At 49.4% G+C, this 19,288-nt stretch overlaps 1 protein-coding gene across 2 annotated transcripts in view; it reads left to right on the top strand.

The window, feature by feature from the left end:
* Positions 1–19,288, top strand: part of PTGFRN (prostaglandin F2 receptor inhibitor) — an 87,263-nt gene that overhangs the window by 41,742 nt on the left and 26,233 nt on the right. For both annotated transcript variants that reach the window (XR_007126747.1, XM_047726672.1), the window contains exons 3-5: positions 1,426–1,839; positions 6,174–6,554; positions 18,834–19,259. Coding sequence is in view for 1 of the 2 variants with exons in the window: in XM_047726672.1 (XP_047582628.1) it covers positions 1,426–1,839; positions 6,174–6,554; positions 18,834–19,259 (1,221 nt within the window). In the remaining variant the exon portion in view is untranslated. The remainder of the gene's footprint in view (positions 1–1,425; positions 1,840–6,173; positions 6,555–18,833; positions 19,260–19,288) is intronic.

Raw genomic sequence — 19,288 nt, 5'->3', positions numbered from 1 at the left:
ATGTGTTGCTTTTAGTTATCACACCCATGCTGTACCTTCATTAGGTTAGGGGCACACTTACCTCCCCTGTAATTCTCATCTTGAGGACTAGGGGGCAGCTGGAGAATTCCCGCGACCGTGTCCCCCAGTGTCTTCCTGTTTCTTCTCCAGTCTTTGGAAGGAAGGAGCAAGGAGAGGCTTTTCTTGTGTGAGGAAAGCAGATAGATGGCCATGAATGAGACTGGCTGGCTGCCCAGGTGGGGCCTCTGGTGGGGTCCGGGGTCTTTCTGGCCTTCAGCTTTGTGGGTCTTGAAACTGTTCAGCCATGTGCTGACAGATATCTGGCCACGAGAACCGAGTCCTGTTAACTGGACTCCCAGACTGATGGATATACTAGAAGGTCATCTTATTCATTTTGCTGTTAGAGATGGGTCTTTGGGATAGGTCTTTCTGAGGACTGAGCAGTTTTTTTTCCTCAAGGACACTGAATTAGTTTCCAAATGTGGAATTTCAAGAAAAACGAAAGACGTCATGAATAGTAGCGTTGGAGGGTTCTTTTATCCAGCTTTGTAGACAAGCCTCAGAGATTGTCCACGCCCCTTCGTAGAGGCCTTTTCTCTGATTATTTTGATTACCACTTCCCTTCCTAATTAGCACTCACCAGTACTTTCTGGCTTTCTGGCCCCCTCATTCTAGACTTTGTAAAGAGCCCACCTTTTCCCAAATGGCCCTAATAGAGTACATAGTTGAGGGTTCAGTTTTCCTTGACCAATTTTTTTTCTGCCTGTACATTCTACTCTCCCTCGTTGTTTGTAAGCATTTCCCAGGCCTCGGGGCACAGGCAGCTCATGCCAGCTTCTGCCCTCCTTGGATCATGCTGCTTTACCTGGTATTAGATTCTGGAGCCGGGTACCCTAACAGGAATTTTACCCCTATTGCTGAGCACCATTCACCTTGGCTTATCATTCCTTCAACTCCGTCGCCTCCCTGAGATGGGTCCAGTTGTCATCCCTTTTTAGAGATGAGGAAACTGAGGCTCAGAGGAGTGAAGTAACTTGCTCAGGGGTGGCAGAAACCCATCCCCAAGGCTCAGCTCCCGAAAGAGAGTTAGGGAGTGTTCTCCACTCAGTTCTAGACTTGGGGGTGGGGATGGGGGTGGGGGAGGGAGGGTGGTCTTTAGTACCTCTTCTTTTTTCTTTTTTTTCTTGTTTCTCCCCCCCCCCCCAACCCCTTTCCTTTTTCCCTTTCCTTTTTTCTTTTCCGGGTCAGAAAGTCAGTTGGGATTACACACGAATTAAAATGGGAGAGCGTTCCCGCGTGGGCATTAGAACGGGGCAAGGGCACCACGCCACACAACCCCCCGCGGAGAATCCCCCCAGAAGGGGCGGGGGCCGGCGGGGGAGGGGGCACGGCGCAGCACGCTGACCGCTGTGCTTCCTCCCGCAGTGCTGGCCGATGCCCTGCACGTGGCCGCCACCCCGTCCCCCGCCCCGGGCCTGAGCCTGCGCCTGGGTGAGCCGTTCGAGCTGCGCTGCGCGGCCTCCACGGCGTCGCCGCTGCACACGCACCTGGCTCTGCTGTGGGAGCTGCAGCGCGGCGCGGCCCGGCGGAGCGTGCTGGCCCTGACCCACGAGGGCCGCTTCCGCCCGGGGCCCGGCTACGAGCAGCGCTACCGCGCCGGCGACATGCGCCTGGACACCGTGGGCAGCGACGGCTACCGCTTGTCGGTGGCCCGCGCCCTGGCCTCGGACCAGGGCTCCTACCGGTGCGTGGTCAGCGAGTGGATCGGAGAGCAGGGCAGCTGGCAAGAGATTCAAGAGAAAGCCGTGGAAGTGGCCACCGTGCTGATCCAGCCCACAGGTGAGCTTCTGGAACGTGTCTGGCTTACACTCTGGCTGGGACGGGGTCAAGAACCAGGCGGGAGCCCGGTCCTCTGCTGACAGGGTTGTTGGAGCTGGCGGCTGAGGCCTCCGGTCGAGGGCCTGGGGGAGTGGGGTGGTGGTGAGTTTGAGGAAGGTGTATGCGTTTCGTGCCGGGTGCCTACGGCTTTGTTTACAGCGGCTTCTCCTCTGGATTGGTACTCCTGGGACGTTGCAGGTTGCATACAATACTAAGACAGTTGTTAATGGCAAGATTAAGTCTCTTCAAGTGCCAGAATGAGGTCTGACCTGGTGTTTGGGGGACTTTGGGGCCGAGCTGCCCCCACTCTGCACCCTTTATTTTGTTTTGGTTTTATCTTATTTGGGTGTTTCCCGAATTTCTGGGTTGGCTGTTTTGCACAACTGTTGGAATGCATCTGGCTCACTACCTGCTGTCTGGTGTACTGTAGATCCTCTAGCTGTGCGGTCCCACCTAGGTGAGACTTCTCTAGGCCTGGGCCTCTTCTCGTGCTGTGTATGACACATTCCCCAGGAGTGTGCCTCCAGCCCTGGGGTCTCCCTGCGAGAAGTTCTCTGTCCTCTCACCTGGGACCAGCCTTTTTTTTGAAAAAAACACATAACGTACTTTCCTACTCCTCCTAGAAAGTAAGAAAATACAAGATACATTTTTAAAAAACCCATCAAAAGTAAGCTATTACTGATTCAGTGTCCAGTGGTAAAGAACCTACTGGATAATCAGCTCTGTCTGGGTCCTGGGGTCAGAGGTGCTTGAGGAACGTTCCCGGGCCCCATTGAGCCTTGGGCTTTGGCAGAAACAGTATAAAGAGACTATCTCAGGATGAGGTCATTGTTGTAGATGGATGGCTGTCCTAGGTTTTCTGGGAGTCTAACGTCTTCAGATCTGTTGCTGCTGCCTCCTGCTTTGTAAACTGGGAGGACCTCGGGCAGACTCATTTCCTGAGTGTAAATGTGAATGTGTGGCCGCTCTGCTGCTTGGATGGGACGGAAAGCAGGAGACAGTCCTCACAGGGAGTATTTTTCCCCTGTAGGCTGCATGATCCCGAGCACTTTACTCTGCATTTATGTCACTGCACAGGAGTTCGGTTTGGTAAAAAGCAGGACTAAGGTTCCTGAGCGACTGTGGCCATCAGTGAGGTGGGAGGTGCTCTTGCCGAGGAAAGGAGCTACCCATCTTGGTCAGTCTTGCAGTGGCTGCAGAAATCACTTTTTTTCTTTTCTTCTCTTTTTTTTTTTTAAAAGATTTTGTTTATTTGACAGAAAGAGATCACAAGCAGGCAGAGAGGCAGGCGGAGGCGGGGGTGGGGAAGCAGGCTCCCCGCTGAGCAGAGAGCCCGAAGCGGGACTCCATCCCAGGACCCTGAGATCATGACCTGAGCCCAAGGCAGAAGCTTAACCCACTGAGCCACCCAGGTGCCCCCTGGGTGCTCACTTTCTAAGTGGACTCAGGTCACCTTCCTTTAAGGATGTGATCTGCCTGCAATCTGTCCTAAGAAACGGGGGTATTCAGTTTGCTTCACACAACTGTTCCCTGGGGACAGCACGATTGAGAGGTTCAAATTTGCAACAAGTTATCTTTTTCTGCGGAATTTTAATTGTAAAGGTATTTTTTATTTCAGACGAGCCACAAAACCCATAATATCGAGTGTAAGAGTCGGAAACTGAACCTCTTAGGCATGTAATAACATCTCGCTCTCTCCTGAGCCTGGGCTTCATAACCATCTTGTTGCCATGGACCTCTGACAGCCTTGAAGCCCGCAGAACCCTTCTCGGAATTAATGTGTTTTAATTCGTTAAAAATGTACATAAGATGACAAAGGAAAATGATTCTATTGAAATAGTTACTGAAGTATTTTAAGACAAATTTGTTACATAGTAATATTATGCTTTATTAATGCATTAAATAATATAGACTGGCAGGCTTATTAACAAACCACTGTAATTTCCAAGTAGCAATGAGTGCACATGATATTTGAAGATAACTGCAATTACTTGCAATGAGATTTGAAAATATCCCTGACTTCTATGGGGCCAAAGTCCCAGGGACAGATAATACTATAGTGATTTGTTGCTTACTTAGTTCCATCATGAGAGGAGATGCTGTGTTTCAGGTAGAGATTAGTAAAAACAAAGATTTGATTTTTTTTTTCTCACCCAAGTCACAGATTTCCTAAATTATCTTCTTGGACCCCAGGTTAAGAACCACCACCCTGGATTGCTGGCCTCTCTCTCTTTTTGTCAACACCTGCACTATCTGTAGCTAGCTTCTTAAATACTCTTACTGTCTTGTTATGATGAACAGCCCAGAGCTACTTAAACTTGGCTGTGTGGTGGATGTAGCAGTAACCCTCTCCCCTCATGTTAGGAGTGGTCTGCTTCATGCAGATCTTGGTGTCTAATTTATGGCTTCAGTTCGACCCAACCAGAGAAAGCTTCCCCACCATAGGCTTTGTCCAGGGTCTCCCCTTGTATTATGAGTCCTTAGAAATTATACTTTTTTTCCCCCTTCCATCTGCTCTATCCTCTCTCCCAGCTGTGAATTGCCCCCCAATCCAGAACATATGGGAGCAATGGTTAGTGCCGTGGCAAGCTTTTTAGCAACTTGCAGGGAGATGATTACAGAGTGAACTGTTCAGTTGAAGAGACATTTCTGCCGATATTCCTCAAGCTAAGAATCCATTCTCTCCATACGTGCGGTCCACAGCTGTGTCTTTACCCCTTCTTCACTCAACCTGCTTCCCTCCTGAGCCTTCTTTTACCTCTAGCCGGCACATAGGGACTCCAGCAGGATTCCAGAGTCTCTGACCACAAGCTATGCTCGTGGGGCGGTTTGAACCCCAGGGCAGGCTCAGAGCAGCAGTTTCCATACTGACTAATCTCACAAGAGACCCTCAAGTTCCTTTTGGGCCCTTTTAAGGGGTGAAGGAGGAGGAAGAATTTGGAGGGTGGGTGTAGGTGAGAAATCAGACTTTTAAATGATCTTTTATAATACTGTACCCATCTCATTTTCTGTCCTCGTCAAGGTGGGTCTTAACCTTGGCCTGAAATGCTTATTGGAGATGTTGTCGGGCTTTGGAAATACTCTATGAAACCAACCTGCTCCAAAGGGCATGGGCTTTGGGGTTGGGCCTTTTCTGAGCCAGGCACCAGCCTTTGTTGCTGAGCCAGTCTTGGAAGACAAGGGCTGTGCTTCCACTCAAATCCCCTGGGAGGTGTTAGCCATTCCTCATCTAAGCAGTGGTTCCCAGAGCATTACCACGAATTGAATGTTTTTCTACTCTGATTACAGATGTTCAACTTCTTTAAAAAAAAACCAAACACTCGAATAAAGTAAAATGTTTCCATGTAAAAAGCTTTGACAGGGGAATGCTGAAACCAGATCTGCCTTGAGACTGTAACACCAAATACTTCAATGCTTCCTCTAAATATAGTCTACTTTTAATTATCCACACTCTTGCAAGAAGGCAGGGGTGTGGATAACCCGAAAGTCATTGTGGTTTGGTTTTAGAATATCTGCTTGATGTTTGGCTTTAAGGTGGGTATGTCTAATGGAATGAATGATGCTTCACATTTATTCCATTACATTGCATTTTGAAGGCTTGACTCATAAAGCGCATTATCTGGTTTCATCCTCGTGGTCCTTCTGTTTAGGATTTTCTCCTCTTTACCCAGAAGATGGTTTCATCCTCACCTCCTGCAGTCCAGCCTCCAACCCCCAGCCCCTGGTCCCCAGCCAATATTACATGCCAGTCAGCACTGAGCTGTCCTTTCTCTGTAAAATCACCCAAGTCTTAACCGTACACATGGAGAAAATATAATGCTAATTTGTGATGTTCTGACTTTTTCTCAAACAAATGTTAACAGTTCTGAGCTGAGTCCCTGGAGGCAGAGAGCCTATGTTTGAATCCCCGCTCTGCCATGTATTACCTGTGTGACCTTGGGCAAGTTACTTAACTTCTCTGTGCTTTAGTTTCCTTATCAGTAACATGAAGATAATAATCGTACTTAACTCCTAGGGTTGTTTTGAAGGTTAACATTTCCAAGGCACTCTAGAGCAGTGCCTGGCATTTAGTAAGTGTATATAAGCATTTGCTGCTGTTAGTATTTCCGTGGAATAAAAAGAAATGTATTATAATTTCCTTAATTTATTCAGTAAATATTTCTCAAGCACTTAGAATTGCACAAAGCCTTCTAACTCTAATGCCATAAATAAGAACATGGAAGGAGATGATCTAAATGAGGGGAGGAGCAAACGTAAACCAGATGCTCTAGATGTATTTTTTTTTTTTCTTCAAGTTCTGCGAGCGGCCGTGGCCAAGAGTGTGTCTGTGGCCGAGGGAAAGGAGCTGGATCTGACCTGCAACATCACAACGGACCGAGCAGATGATGTCCGACCCGAGGTCACGTGGTACTTCAGCAGGTCCCCCGACAGCATCTTGCCTGGCTCGCCTGTGTTGGCGCGGCTGGACCGGGATTCCCTGGTGCACAGCTCTCCCCACATTGCTTTGAGCCATGCGGATGCACGCTCCTACCATTTACTGGTCCGAGATGTTAGCAAAGAAAACTCTGGCTACTATTTCTGCCACGTGGCGCTCTGGGCACCCGGACACAACAGGAGCTGGCACAAGGTGGCAGAGGCCAGGTCTGCCCCGGCCAGTGTGGATGTGACCTGGCTAGGTGAGTGGCTGGGAAGATGGCCCTTAGCCTCTGGGGCTTTCCTCCCTCCTCTGGGCACTGCGCCTTTTTGCATCATCTTGGCCTTCTTTACATCAGGACAAGCATGCTTTAGCCTGGAGAGATCCCAAGCTTGGGGAGCGGGGGTGGGGTGGGGAGAAAGCAAAGCAGGCTGAAATAGAATCTGGCAGGCAAGGGAAATGTTTAGATAATGTGGACTCAGTTGTCTCAATGCCCTCATTTGAGAGGATATAGTTTCCTTTTGTTGTCAAGATTTGCAGGGTCGGCCCTGCTGAATGGTTCTTTGAAATGGATCTTTGTTGGAGTGAGAACACTTCCATTCTTCCTTTCCTTTTCCTAGACTCTGAGGTGTTCTCTGGCAGGAGCTGGTGCTTTCCTAAAGCCCAGAACAGAAAAGAGAATTCCTTCAGTTAACGGAATGTGGTGTTTTTGGTGGTTTGTTGTTGTTGTTTTCTTTTTTTTTTTCCCTGAGGTCTCTGGAATCCCAAAATGATTTTATTTGCAGATACCAGTTAAATGGAAGAGCCTTCCTGCCCCCCCCCCCCCCCCCCCCGGCTGTCCCGGTGGGGGAGCAGAGTGGCTCTCAGCTGTTGGCTACTGTGGCCCTCCCTTTAGAACAACTTGGCTTATATGTGAAATTATCATGCCTTTCTTTCATTCTCATCTTCCCTGGCCCTTATTTTCCTAAGTGCTTGCCCTTCAGGCCCGACTTTCTAATTTCTGTTACTGTCTTTTTTTTTTTAAAAGATTTTATTTATTTATTTGACAGAGAGAGATCACAGGTAGGCAGAGAGGCAGGCAGAGAGAGAGAGAGAGGAGGAAGCAGGCTTCTTGCTGAGCAGAGAGCCCACTGCGGAACTCAATCCCAGGACCCTGAGATCATGACCTGAACCGAAGGCAGAGGCTTAACCCACTGAGCCACCCAGGTGCCCATAATTTTTCTTAGTGTCTTATAATGACTTGCTGGTAAGCTTAAGCAGGATAGGGGTGAGTGGAGGATGGGGTGCTTCACCTCCCACATCTGCCGTTACAAAGGTGGAGATTCCTCTGTTTTGAGCTTGATCTCTCTGCTGTCCCGTGACTGTTCTGAGCCCCGATGTGGGTATTTGGCAATCCTCTGACGTTAGTAGGTAACCCAGACCTTTAAAGGCCAGGAAATCATTTCCTCCATCATCTGGTGCTGAGTGTCCTCCCACCTGACCAACCCCCCCCCCCCAATCTCCCAGGTCACTCTTCCTCATCCCTGCATCACAAACTCCCGGGTTAGTGGCCCTTTCGCTGTCTGTTTCTTCCTAGTGAGCCTTTATTTGGCAGAGAGGGGGAGTTGGCAAGTGTGGGGACAGAGGGGGCAGGGAGAAGAGGAGGAATAAGAGAGTGAGCAGAAGATATGGCCAATTCCGAGTGAGCCCAGGCAGGGTGTTAATCATCCCTGGTAGCAAAGTGATTTTTTGCTATCTGCACAGTAAAGGGAGCAGGATTTATCTGGCGAGCTTTTATTCCCGCCGTCTGAACCCTGTGCGAGAGTCTCGCTATGGAGTACTGAACTGGAACAATGCTGGCCCAGCTAGAACTCTCCTTAGCAACCTTCAAAATAAAACAGATGTTGTCAGCACCGAAAGAAGATTTTTCATCTCTGGAGCTGAATTTGTCTCTCGGCTCTGATGCTCGGTGCATTGTGTGGTGCCGTCAAATCCCAGCGCCGACTCCCGGTACCCCCTCCCCGCCCCCCAGCCCCCAACATAGAATCACAGCTCCCGTGGAATTTTTTTTAATTTTTTTTTTTTTTTTTTAGAAAGCGCTGCCTGCACTCCAGGGTGAGGGCCTCTTTGAAGTGCTGGTGCACTGATCCTGGCGTTGCCCGGGGGAGACGTGGGGACTGTCAGAAAGTGGGAGGGTTGCTCCGGGAGGGAATGGGGCTCTTTTCACCGGAAAGAATTTGTTGGTGGCTCTGTTCTTCAGAGAATGAGAAGACATAAAGGGACTAAATTGTGGGGAAAGGCTCCATTATGATCCAGAGGACACATTGCTCATTTTCCTGCGGAGTGCCATCACCCCTGTCGCGAAAGTCCGCAGTGGGCTTTACCTTGACCGCTGGAAGGGGCACAGAACCCGCACCTTACACGGCTGTTTTGCACGTGATGAGCCCTTGGTAAACGTTGGCTGAATGGGTAGATAAACCTGGATAGTGTGCAAGTGTGCGCATAGGAAGATGAGAACTGCAAAGAAAGCAATCACATTCAACTTAGGGACTGTGCAGAGATGTTTGCACTTGGGTAAGCCTCCTGGGCGTGGAAGCGGTAGAGAAACCGCCCTCGTTCTTCTTTCTTCCTCTTAAATCTCCTCCTCCTTCCCTGTACCTCACACTGTTACAGCTGCTCGGACACTTGTTCAGGAGGTGAGTCGGGCATGAGTCCAGCAGCTGACCTTTCTCCGGGACCTCCGGTCTGAATTCTGTGCCAAGATGGGTGGGCCTGGCCTGATGCCACGTGACTGTCTCCAGATACACACGTATGTGGGTACCTTACCACCTGCGTCTTGGGGCCTGCCGGAGGTGACTGAGAAGTTTCCGAAAGAGACAGGAAGACAGGTGACCGACCAAGGACTGTGCTTATTTGGTCATCTTACTGATGTGATTACGGGATGTTGGCACAAAAGAGTTCTGGAGAAAGTTGGTTTCCTGTGCAGGTGTTATCCAGAACTTTCAGTTTTGCTGCTTGATAGATTAAAAATCATAATTACTGCTTATCAAACACTTGCTGTACACTGGGCCCTGGACTTAAGGGCTGCACATGCATTAAATATCTGGTCCCCACAATAACCTTATGAGTGAGGTACTGCCCCTATTCCCATCTGAAAACCACTGATTTTTATTTTGCTTATGATTTTAACAGTCAGGATTTAGGGAAGGACTCAAAAGGGTTCCTCTCTCAGGCACACAGGGACTGCTGGGGATCCTCTTCCGGATGGCTTTCTCATGTGCATGATGCCATGTTCCCCGCCCTCTCCCCCTCTCCACGCGGCATGTCATTCGGGCCCTTTCCACATGGTTTGGGATTCTCCCAGCATGCTGTGCTCGGAACAGTCACACTTCTTAGGTGGTGACTGGCTTCCAAGAGGCAGGACGTGGAAGTGCCCAGCCAGCTGAAAGCTGTCCCGGGGTCTGGCACAGTGTTACTTTGGCTGTTTTCTACAGGTCAGAGCCATCCCAGTGTTTGCCCAAGTTCAGGGACGCAGAGGGAGACCCCATCCCATCTCTTAATGAGAGAGTGGCAAGGTCACACAGCAAAAGGGCATGAGGGATTGGAAACAGAACTGCAGATGTCTTTGGAAAATAGAATATACCAAATGGTGAATGCTTTTTTCTTTTATTTCATAAGAAATGTTTACAGTGACTTAGAAAATGATGCCCCAAAGTCAAGTCTGTCCCAAGTGTTGTCCTCTTGTGTGGAAACATTTTGGCTTTGGGAATCAACTTTATTCCTGAAACGCTAGAGCATAGAGTCCTCAAAGCCCCAGAGGGGGCTTTCTTGTCCTTATTTGCTTGGGGTTGGTGCAGAGAACAGATGAGGGAGCCGAAGCTAATTGGGGTCTTCTCATACATTCCATCGTGTTAACCAGACAGAGATCAGGGCAGCAATACGCACAGGTCCAGTGAGTCCAATAGCACTTGCAGCAGCTGGGATGACGGTGTCGGTTTTGTAGAGGGTAAGAAAAAGCTTCTTTTACTAGGATTTATGTCCTACTTTTGCAGGAGGGAAAAAAAAATTCAGTTGGCTTGCAAAACGAAGCCCGATTTAAAGTAAGAGACATAAAAATAAAATCAAGATCAAAGGGGGTAAAACCAAATCAAAGAGGAGATATCGCAAGGTGGTTGGGGTGCGTTTTGTTAGCCACACTGGAGCGCTGAATTTGCCTCTGAAGTTCTGAAGAGTCGGGGCAAAGAGAAACGTGGTTGCACGGTTCACCTCTGATGAAGGAATCTGGGAGAGCCAAACTTTGTGTTGGCATCGAATTTATCATGCGCTTTTTTTATGTAAGGGCATTGGGTAACATAATGGACAGTGCTTTCAACTGTTCTTTTATGAAAGGCTCTGAGTGATTGTTTAAATGGATGTTTCTCATATCCACTCTCTATAAAAGCTGAGGGTGTAAATCTTGAGTGTGTGAAGGAGTTTCTGTAAGAAGCTGAGTTACCACGGAAGACAAACGTTGCATTGTGTCGATACAATTTAGTCTAGGGCTAAAACTAGAGAATCTAAGGAGGCAGGGCTACCTAATCTGCATAGTAGGCCATCTCTCTCTGCAATCAGATGTCTCAAATGAGTCTTTGGCACGAGTTGGATACTAATCAGTTTATGGTTGAGCTCTCTGCCCAAAGTACCAGGCTTCTCTGGTGTTAATTGGAGGGCGTTCCAGGGTTTCAGCTACCGGAGCAGGAGGAGGCAGAGCTGAGTTGGGCTTTTTAGTCTTAAGAACCTGATTTGCATTCTTCCCCACTAGAGGACTGTCCCCTCTTCCAGCAGTGTGCCAGTGAGGAAGGTAATTATTTTTCTTTAAAAGGAGCTGCTAATCTGCTCAGTACTTGGTAGAGACTTCAGAGTCCTGTGCCATCCATAGGAGATAAGGTTCAGATCTGCAGAACCTTACAGGCAGCTCTTATCAACTCTCTGTCCGCAGTTATCTCGGAAGGCAGAGTAGCAGTGGGCAAGTCCTGGGGTCCTGGCCTACTGCTTTCTGGGTGTGTGTTAGCTTGGGTGTGTTGCTTTGGTTTCCTTGGTTCCATGGGAGAACGCATGTGAAGTGCTTAGCGCAGTGTCTGGCACCCGAGGTCTTTGTACTTTTGCAGGGTGGTGATAATGACATTGGCGTTTGGGGGCAAGGCAGGGTCAGTAGGTAGCATATCCTTCTGCACCAAGTTCTTACCTAACTAAGACATGCAAGTCTGTCTCAAGGCACGGAAGGACTACAGGTGTGTGTTCTGGAAGCAGCTGCCCCCAAGGAGAAGGGGCTGGGCTGACCACACCCAGCCCAGTTCCTGCCCTTGCTCCCAGACCTGGGAATTCACTCCTCCTCCTCTGAGAGCACTGAGTGAGGATGAAGAGAGAAGAACTGCACTAGGGTTGTCCAAATGATACTGCTGTTTCCTCCGAAATGGTGAATGCTGAAAACAACCTCATAAGAAAGGCTCAACTCAGGTGGGGAAAAGGATCTCCCCCAAACAACAGGCTTTTATAGCCTTATCTGCTTAAGCTGGAGAGAACACTTAATTGTTCTACAAATGACGAGAGTAGCAACTCTGACAGCGAGTCCACTTGCTCGGCTGTGGAGCGTACCTGCCCGGTTCAAGAGAATAGAACCGGGATCTGCAGAGACAAGGGCCCGCCCTCTCCTGGTTTCCTCTAAGTTGGGCATGCAGCCTGCTCCTCTGATGAGCTCTCCCAAGTTAACGAAGCTTCAAAGCGGGTGTTAGAACAGGGCCTTGTTGTGCACAGTTCAGGATTAGTGCCTCGGCTATGATTACCACTCTCACCTTCTGGGATGGAGTCTGCTTCGAGAAAGCATTAATAACTGGGTGTGTAAGGGGGTTGTGCGGTTTGGTGCTCGTGGGACCCAGGCCATCATTCTGCTCACATGTGCTGTGCAAGATGCTAGGCTTCTGACCTGACACCTCTGGGTTTTGGATTTTGTTTTGCTTTTTGTTTTTTTTTCCCCCATTTAAGAAACGTACCTGTGTCATAAGGTTGGGTTTTTTGTTGTTGTTTTGTATTTAAGATTTTATTTATTTGTCAGAGAGAGAATGAGCACAAGCAGGGGGAGCAGCAGGCAGAGGGAGAGGCAGGCTGCCTACTGAGCAAGGAGGCCGATGCGGGACTCAATCCCAGGACACTGGGATCGTGACCTGAGCCAAATCCAGACGCTTAACTGACTGAGCCACCCAGGTGCCTCTGTCAAATGGTGGTTAAGCGAGAAGCAAGGAAAGTGTACAGCACGATTCCTGGCATGTAGGAAGCCCCAAGTCAATGCCAGCTGCTGTGATTGTCATTGTCAAAGAGGGATGATGCTAATACCATCCTTGCGGAATTATTGTGAGAGAAAAAGGAGGCATTCTATGTGAAAATCTCTAGTGCAGGTCCCTGCACACAGTAGGCACAAAGTATCTGCTTTACTAAATTAGCCAAGGTTTCTGACAGCTTTTTACTGTTTTTGAAAGTTGTAACAAGGGAATTGTTACAAGGCCCATATTAGAAAAACCAAGTCTTTCTTTGGGCAGGGTGTGGGGAGAGGGCTGTAGTGTTGGAGACTGTAGCTTCAGGAGGTGGCATATATATGAGCAGACAGCATCCTGGAGCCAGATGAGGGAGTAGATCCTTATTTCTAAGAGTAGAAATGATGATGTCATGGTTAGACTGGTCTCAGTATTCTGTGAAAGGGCTTGCAATGTGGGTGGATTGTTTGTGTTTTGGTTTTTGTTTTGTTTTTTACTTTTTGGAATATAAATTAAAAAAAAAAACAAAAACTAACACAGAATTAGAAAGAAGCACCAGCTTCAATCATTACCAATGTTCTGTGAATCTTATTTCATCTCTCCTCCCTCCTGCAGACACACACAAACATGCGTGTGCACGTGCGCGCCCCGCGTGCGCACACCCCCCCCCCCCACATTTTCTTTTTTCTTCTTCTGGAAGAATTTGAAGCATATCCCAGACACATGTCATTTTGACATTAAGTACTTTAGTATGCATCCTTAACTGATAAAGCATTTTTTTGAATCTAACCACCATTGCATTCTTAGCTGATTTCTTGATGAGATCAAGCAGGATATAGCGGTAATCAGTAGTGATGAAATGCTTATGCCAAAAATGAGCATTTTTATGCAAAATATTAAATTTACTCCAATTCAGCAAGCGTGTTGATGTCTTTTACGTACAAGGCATCGCAGGCATACTTAAGTAGGGGGTCCCTGACCCCAGGAAGAGTCCTATAGAAGGTCCATAAGACATATATACAATAATCATCAAAGTTCAAGGCAGCATTCAGATAAAATCCTTAGAGAGCAGGAAGCCTGGTGGGTGGTAGGGTGAAGATTTGTTGAGCCCACAGTAGAGATACGACAGGTAAATTCGAAGCAGGCATTCTCCGTTAAGTAGGAAACACTATATCCTATAGAGACGTCTGTACTTGATGGATTTCAAGGAACAGTCACAGTTTCCACACAGAATGTTTAAAATTGTAAAACAACAATAAGGGAAAATGTCTACACGTGCAGTAAAACAAAAACCAAAGAAGAACCCCCCCTGTACTCCTGCCATTGGGACATAGTGGAGCCACAGCTTCTCCAGGAGTACAAGTCGAAAGTCGACCTGGAAGGCTGGTGGGTGGTCCGGATGACCTTCGAACATCCTTTAAATCCCTGGAACCTGTGTGTTACGTGTTCCCAAGCCAAGAACCCACTGATTTTTGTTTGCCTTTGCATTGAGGTCCTCCCTTTGGGGGGCCTGGGATTCAGTCTATACTGACTGAACAGAAAATAAGACCATCAGTCAGCGAAGGGCTTCTCCTCTCCTGCCAAGCTGTGGTTCCTATCACTAGATGCACATACATCATGACCCCGCTGTGCTCACCTTTCTCTGTATTTGGAACCATAGGGTTTAAACGGACTCACTTGGAGGAGGAGAGGCTGGAGTAGAATGGGAGAGTCTGTTCAGTCTTCTGTTCAGCAACGAACTGGGCAGGTGTCCCAGGTGCTGAGGCAGAGGGAACGGTGAGAAGGGAGGCAGAAAACCAGGAACCATAGGGGTGGTTAGGGAATGGTGAGAGCTGTGGTCTCAGTGGGGCATAGAATATGTATCAGAAGGCAGGAGGCGGTGAGGCTGGGCAGATGAGTTAGACACACTGATGAGCACTTTGTGGGCCAGACTGGGGAGTGTGTTCTTACTCAGGAGGTGGGAAGAAAAGCCATGGGAGGTTTATTGTGCAGGTGACCTGATACCTGTGTCTGCCTAGATTTGTGTTGGGCGGTTATCATCGTCTTGGCTGGAGGCAAAGAGAGCCCAGATGAGGATGGTGTTCATGAAGTTCCCACTTCTGTTCACTGATTATTTATAAATCATCTCCTGTGCGCAAGTCCCGGAATGGGAGCCATGTGAGAGCTAGGGACCCTCAGAGTGGAGAGTTGGGGATGGCACACATTTCTAGCAGAAGTGACCACCAGAGTGAGTGCTAGGTGTGGCAGCAGGAACAGTGGTTGAGGAGTTAGGAGGAGGAGTTGGCTGTGTCTGTTTGGAGTGGGAGTCAGCTGTGTGTGTGTGTATGGATGTGTGCTTATGTGTGTGCGTGTATGAACCAGTGTGCCTGTGTAGGAATATGTGCTTGTGTGTGCATGCATGCATGTATGAGTGTGTGAATGTGTGCTCATGTATGTATACACGCACATGTGTGCGTGCATGCATGAGTGCGAACGGGCTCGTGTGCATACTTAAACATGTGTGCATGCATGTATGAGTGAGTGAATTGTACACGTGTGCATGCATGTATGAGTGTGAATGTGTGCATGTGTGTATACACACGTGTGCGTGCACGCATGCGTGAATGTGTGCTTGTGTGTGTACCTGCACGTGTGTGTGCACACATGTGTGAGTGTGTGAATGTGTGCACATATTTGTATACTTGCACACATGTGTGAGCTTGCACATGTGCATTGGCAGAGGCAGATGGGGACTGAGGGGATTTAGGGTACAGTTGTGCTGGTGATGCCAAGGAAGCATGAAACCGAGATGCCTAGTAGCCCACTCTGTGCCTGTGTTAGGGTCTGAGCCTAAGGAAGAACCCAGAGGAGCATCTGGGTTCTGGTCCAGGGAGTGCACCCTGGGTGTTTCCAGGCCAGGGTATAGGAGGAGAGGGAGAGGGTTGCTCAGGTGGATGGTACGGGAGCTAGTTTGCCTGCCTCCTCCGTGTGTCCCATGGTCTGACCACTGAGTTCACCGCTTCTCTACCATCTTTTGTGCTAACTTGGACAGCCTTAATTTTCAAAGTGCCACTTTGGAGGATTATGCTCAGGGGAAGGAAGTAAACCCTGAAGGACTGAGGGGTTTCTTCCTAAGAGCTGGTGACCGATGAGACAGAAGGGAAATCTCATAGGTTGCCTCCTGGCCATTTGGATGGTGCGGGTCATCCAGGCTGAGAGGATGGCCTCTGGGGCGCGGTCTTCCTGGGTCCAATCCCTGGTGGCAGACCACAGTCCTATCATTGCCAGTCATGGCATTCTGTGTTGCTCTAGGTTATGAGCCAGTCAGTGGTGGGGAGAAAATAAGGAATTCAGAAGACAGGGAGCTTGGCCCATCTGTGAGGTGCAGCTATGCTTGAAAGGTGATAAGAGGCACATGGCCCCAGGTTCAGATTTGCCACTTTTGAGCTGTATGGGCATGTGACTGACTCTCCGAAGCTTTGGATGGTGAACAGCAGTTCACAGATACGTACGTATGTGTGTATATACGTGTGTGAATATATACATACGGACACATACCAGGCACTAGTTTAAGCACTTTCATGTGTAAGTACTTTCTTTTTGAGTAATCTCTACACCCAGCATGGGGCTCAAACTTACAACCCCGAGATTAAGAGGCACATAGTCTCCTGACTGAGCCGGCTGGGCACCCCTGTATGTTTTTTGTTTTTTGTTTTTGTTTTTGTTTTTTAAAGATTTTATTTATTTATTTGACAGACAGATCACAAGTAGGCAGAGAGGCAGGCAGAGAGAGAGAGGAAAGCAAGTTCCCTGCTGAGCAGAGAGCCCGATGTGGGGCTCGATCCCAGGACCCTGGGATCATGACCTGAGCCGAAGGCAGAGGCTTTAACCCACTGAGCCACCCAGGTGCCCCTCCCCTGTATGTTTTGACTCCTAATCCTCACAGCCGCATTGTGAGCTGGTTACTGTTACTCCCTCTGTTTTCACAAGTGACGTTCCAGAGAGGTGAGGGAATGTGCCTGAGTACACAGCAAGTGGTTGGCTGAGCCGGATCCCAATAGTCTGGCTCCAGGTCCCTGGCTCTTCACCATTGCTCTTCACGGCCTCGGGTTGTCTTTCAGGGTAACAGGGGAGCACGGGAAGGGTCTCCGTATGATGCTCCACATGGGAGGCGGGCTCCGTGAGTGCCAGTGGCAGCCGCTGCTGTGTCCTGAGCACCTGTGATAGTGTGGCGTCCCCGGCCAGCCCTGATGGAGGGGTGCCATTGTGCCCCATGCACAGCCAGCCCGCGGGGCTGTCCCTGCCATGTGGGAAGAACCTGGGTATCCTGCCTGCCCTTGGGTTGCTCTCCAGGAGAGAAGAGTCTAAAGCCTGAGATGTGGGGTCATGGGGAGCACCTTGTCTTCTGCACGTGAGGGCATCAAGGCATTTCGGTGGTATTTATCCCGTAGACGGTGTCACCTCAGAAGCAGTGTGGGGTGCTAGCCCTCTGGCCAGGAGGCAGGACACCCCCGAGCTGTACAACCTTGGCACGCTCGCCTGCTGGGGGAGAAGGCAGGGTGACATTCTAGCAGTGTGTGGTGTCCCTGCACAGTGTCCACCTCATGACGCTGCGGGCTCCTAGTGGCGGCCGGGGCCCGCTGGTTTAACTATTATATATGCCATGGGGACCACCCTCGGGGCACTAAATGCTCGTGAGGATGATATTTGAAGGAGTTGGGATTTTGAGTTCTCTCCATTTCCTGGCCAGTGAATCATTCTTAGAGAAGTCATGATGTTACACATTTTATTAGAAGCGTAAATCACAAAAGAACTGTTCCTTGACCTCAGCAGTTTATAATCCAAATGAGTCATAAATAAAAGCAATGTTAAATAAACTGTTTGATTGAGGTGTTGGGAATAAAGATAGTGGTGGCAGATGGAAAGTTCTATTCAGGGAGAAATCATGTTCTAGTAGGCCATGTGCCACAAGAGAAAGATGTAGCTTTCCCTAAAAGCCAGGCAGCACACCACTGACCGAGTGCCTACTGCATACAAGGCTGTGTATTTGGAGCTTGGGGACCCAACCTGTAATAACAGGGAGGGGCTGCTATTGACCAAGTGTCCCTCCACAGCTTGTGGGAACACGGAGAAAGGGGGCCATGCTTTGGGGACCTAGGAGGGGACCCCAGAGGAGGTTACATCGAAGAATGAGTGGAAGTTTGCAGGGTGGTCAAGAGGAGAAGGCCACTGCTGGTAGGTGACCACAGTGGTGTGACACGGTATGGGGGCTGGAGTTCCTCAGGTCATTGGAAATGACCTGGGGAGGGGGTGGGGACAGAGGGAGGAAGGCGACAGAGAGGTTCCAACACCAGTTCTTGGCAAGCGTGGAGGAAGGCCTAGGGGTCTGCGAAGACAGAAATGTAAGGTCCCCAAAACGGATGAAACGGGTGCAGGGAATGTCAGAGGAAGAAGGGGTTTCCACACAAGTGAAGAGAAGCTGTGACGGCGGCAGGGCATTGGGCTGGCTTTCCTTGCACCCCTGTCAGAATTTGTCCTGGGCAGGGGAGTGGGGTGGTCTTAAGGGAGCGGGCTTTACTGGAGCCGGCATCTACAGGAGCCAGCTTCAGGGTTGGAGAATTGTGTGAGAGGGTTACGTGTGGCCGCTTGGAGATGTCATCTCGGGAGCGCGAGGATGGCTCTTTATTGACCACTGAGCACAGACTGAGCCAAAAAAAGTCAGAGGACCAGGAAGGTGAGAATGAGAATCGGCAGGGGGAATGATGCCCCAAGGGCCTTGCCTTTGGAGCCTGGCCAGGGATGGCGGGAGCTCAGGCCTGGGTGGGGACTGGCCTCAAGTGCTAGTATGTACTCTGGGATGGGGTTTTCCTGTGCTGCCCCAGCAGGCGGCTTTGAAGGTCTGTGGGCTCTGCTTGGCATTCTACACAAAACCTTGGTGGAGTGTGAGCCCTGAGCATCTTAGATCCTTCTCGGAGGACTCACCCCAGAGTCACTGACGGCAGCTCCCAGCCCTATGAAAAGGACGAGACTCAGATTGCAGATACTTGGCTTTGGCCTTGGAAGGTGTCTTGGGGACCATGGTGGCGTGGTGTTGTACGAGTTTTTCCGTAACAGACTCTTCCTGGATCCTTCCTATCCAGGGCGAAGACTTCCATTTCCATCACTGTAGTTAGTAGGACAGGCATTTGATTATCTGGACAAGAGTAGCGCTTGCCTTGTTCCTTCTGCTCATTCTTAGTGTGCTGCTGTCTTTTGTTTTTTTGTTTTGTTTTTATCCTGGCACCTCTCTCGTTCAGAACCAGACTACCAAGTGTACCTGAATGCTTCGAAAGTCCCTGAGTTTTCAGACGACCTCACGGAGCTGGAGTGCCGGATAGTGGACGTGAAGAGCTCGGAGGCCAGCGTCCGCTTCACTGTGTCCTGGTACTACAGGGTGAACCGGCGCAGCGACGACATGGTGGCCAGCGAGCTCCTGGCGGTCATGAATGGGGACTGGACACTCAAGTATGGGGACCGGAGCAAGCAGCGTGCCCAGGACGGAGACTTCATTTTTTCTAAGGAGCACACAGACACATTCAGTTTCCGAATCCAAAGGACTACAGAGGAAGACAGAGGCAATTATTACTGTGTTGTGTCTGCGTGGACCAGACAGCGTAACGACAGCTGGGTGAAGAGCAAGGATGTCTTCTCCAAACCCGTCTCCATATTTTGGGCATCCGAAGGTGGGTGCTTTATTCTTGTTCGCTGAGGT

Source organism: Lutra lutra, chromosome 4 (assembly GCF_902655055.1).
Source record: "Lutra lutra chromosome 4, mLutLut1.2, whole genome shotgun sequence".
Lineage (NCBI taxonomy): Eukaryota > Metazoa > Chordata > Mammalia > Carnivora > Mustelidae > Lutra > Lutra lutra.
Note: the sequence above shows the minus strand (reverse complement) of the source record. Positions and strands in the feature narration are given on the sequence as shown.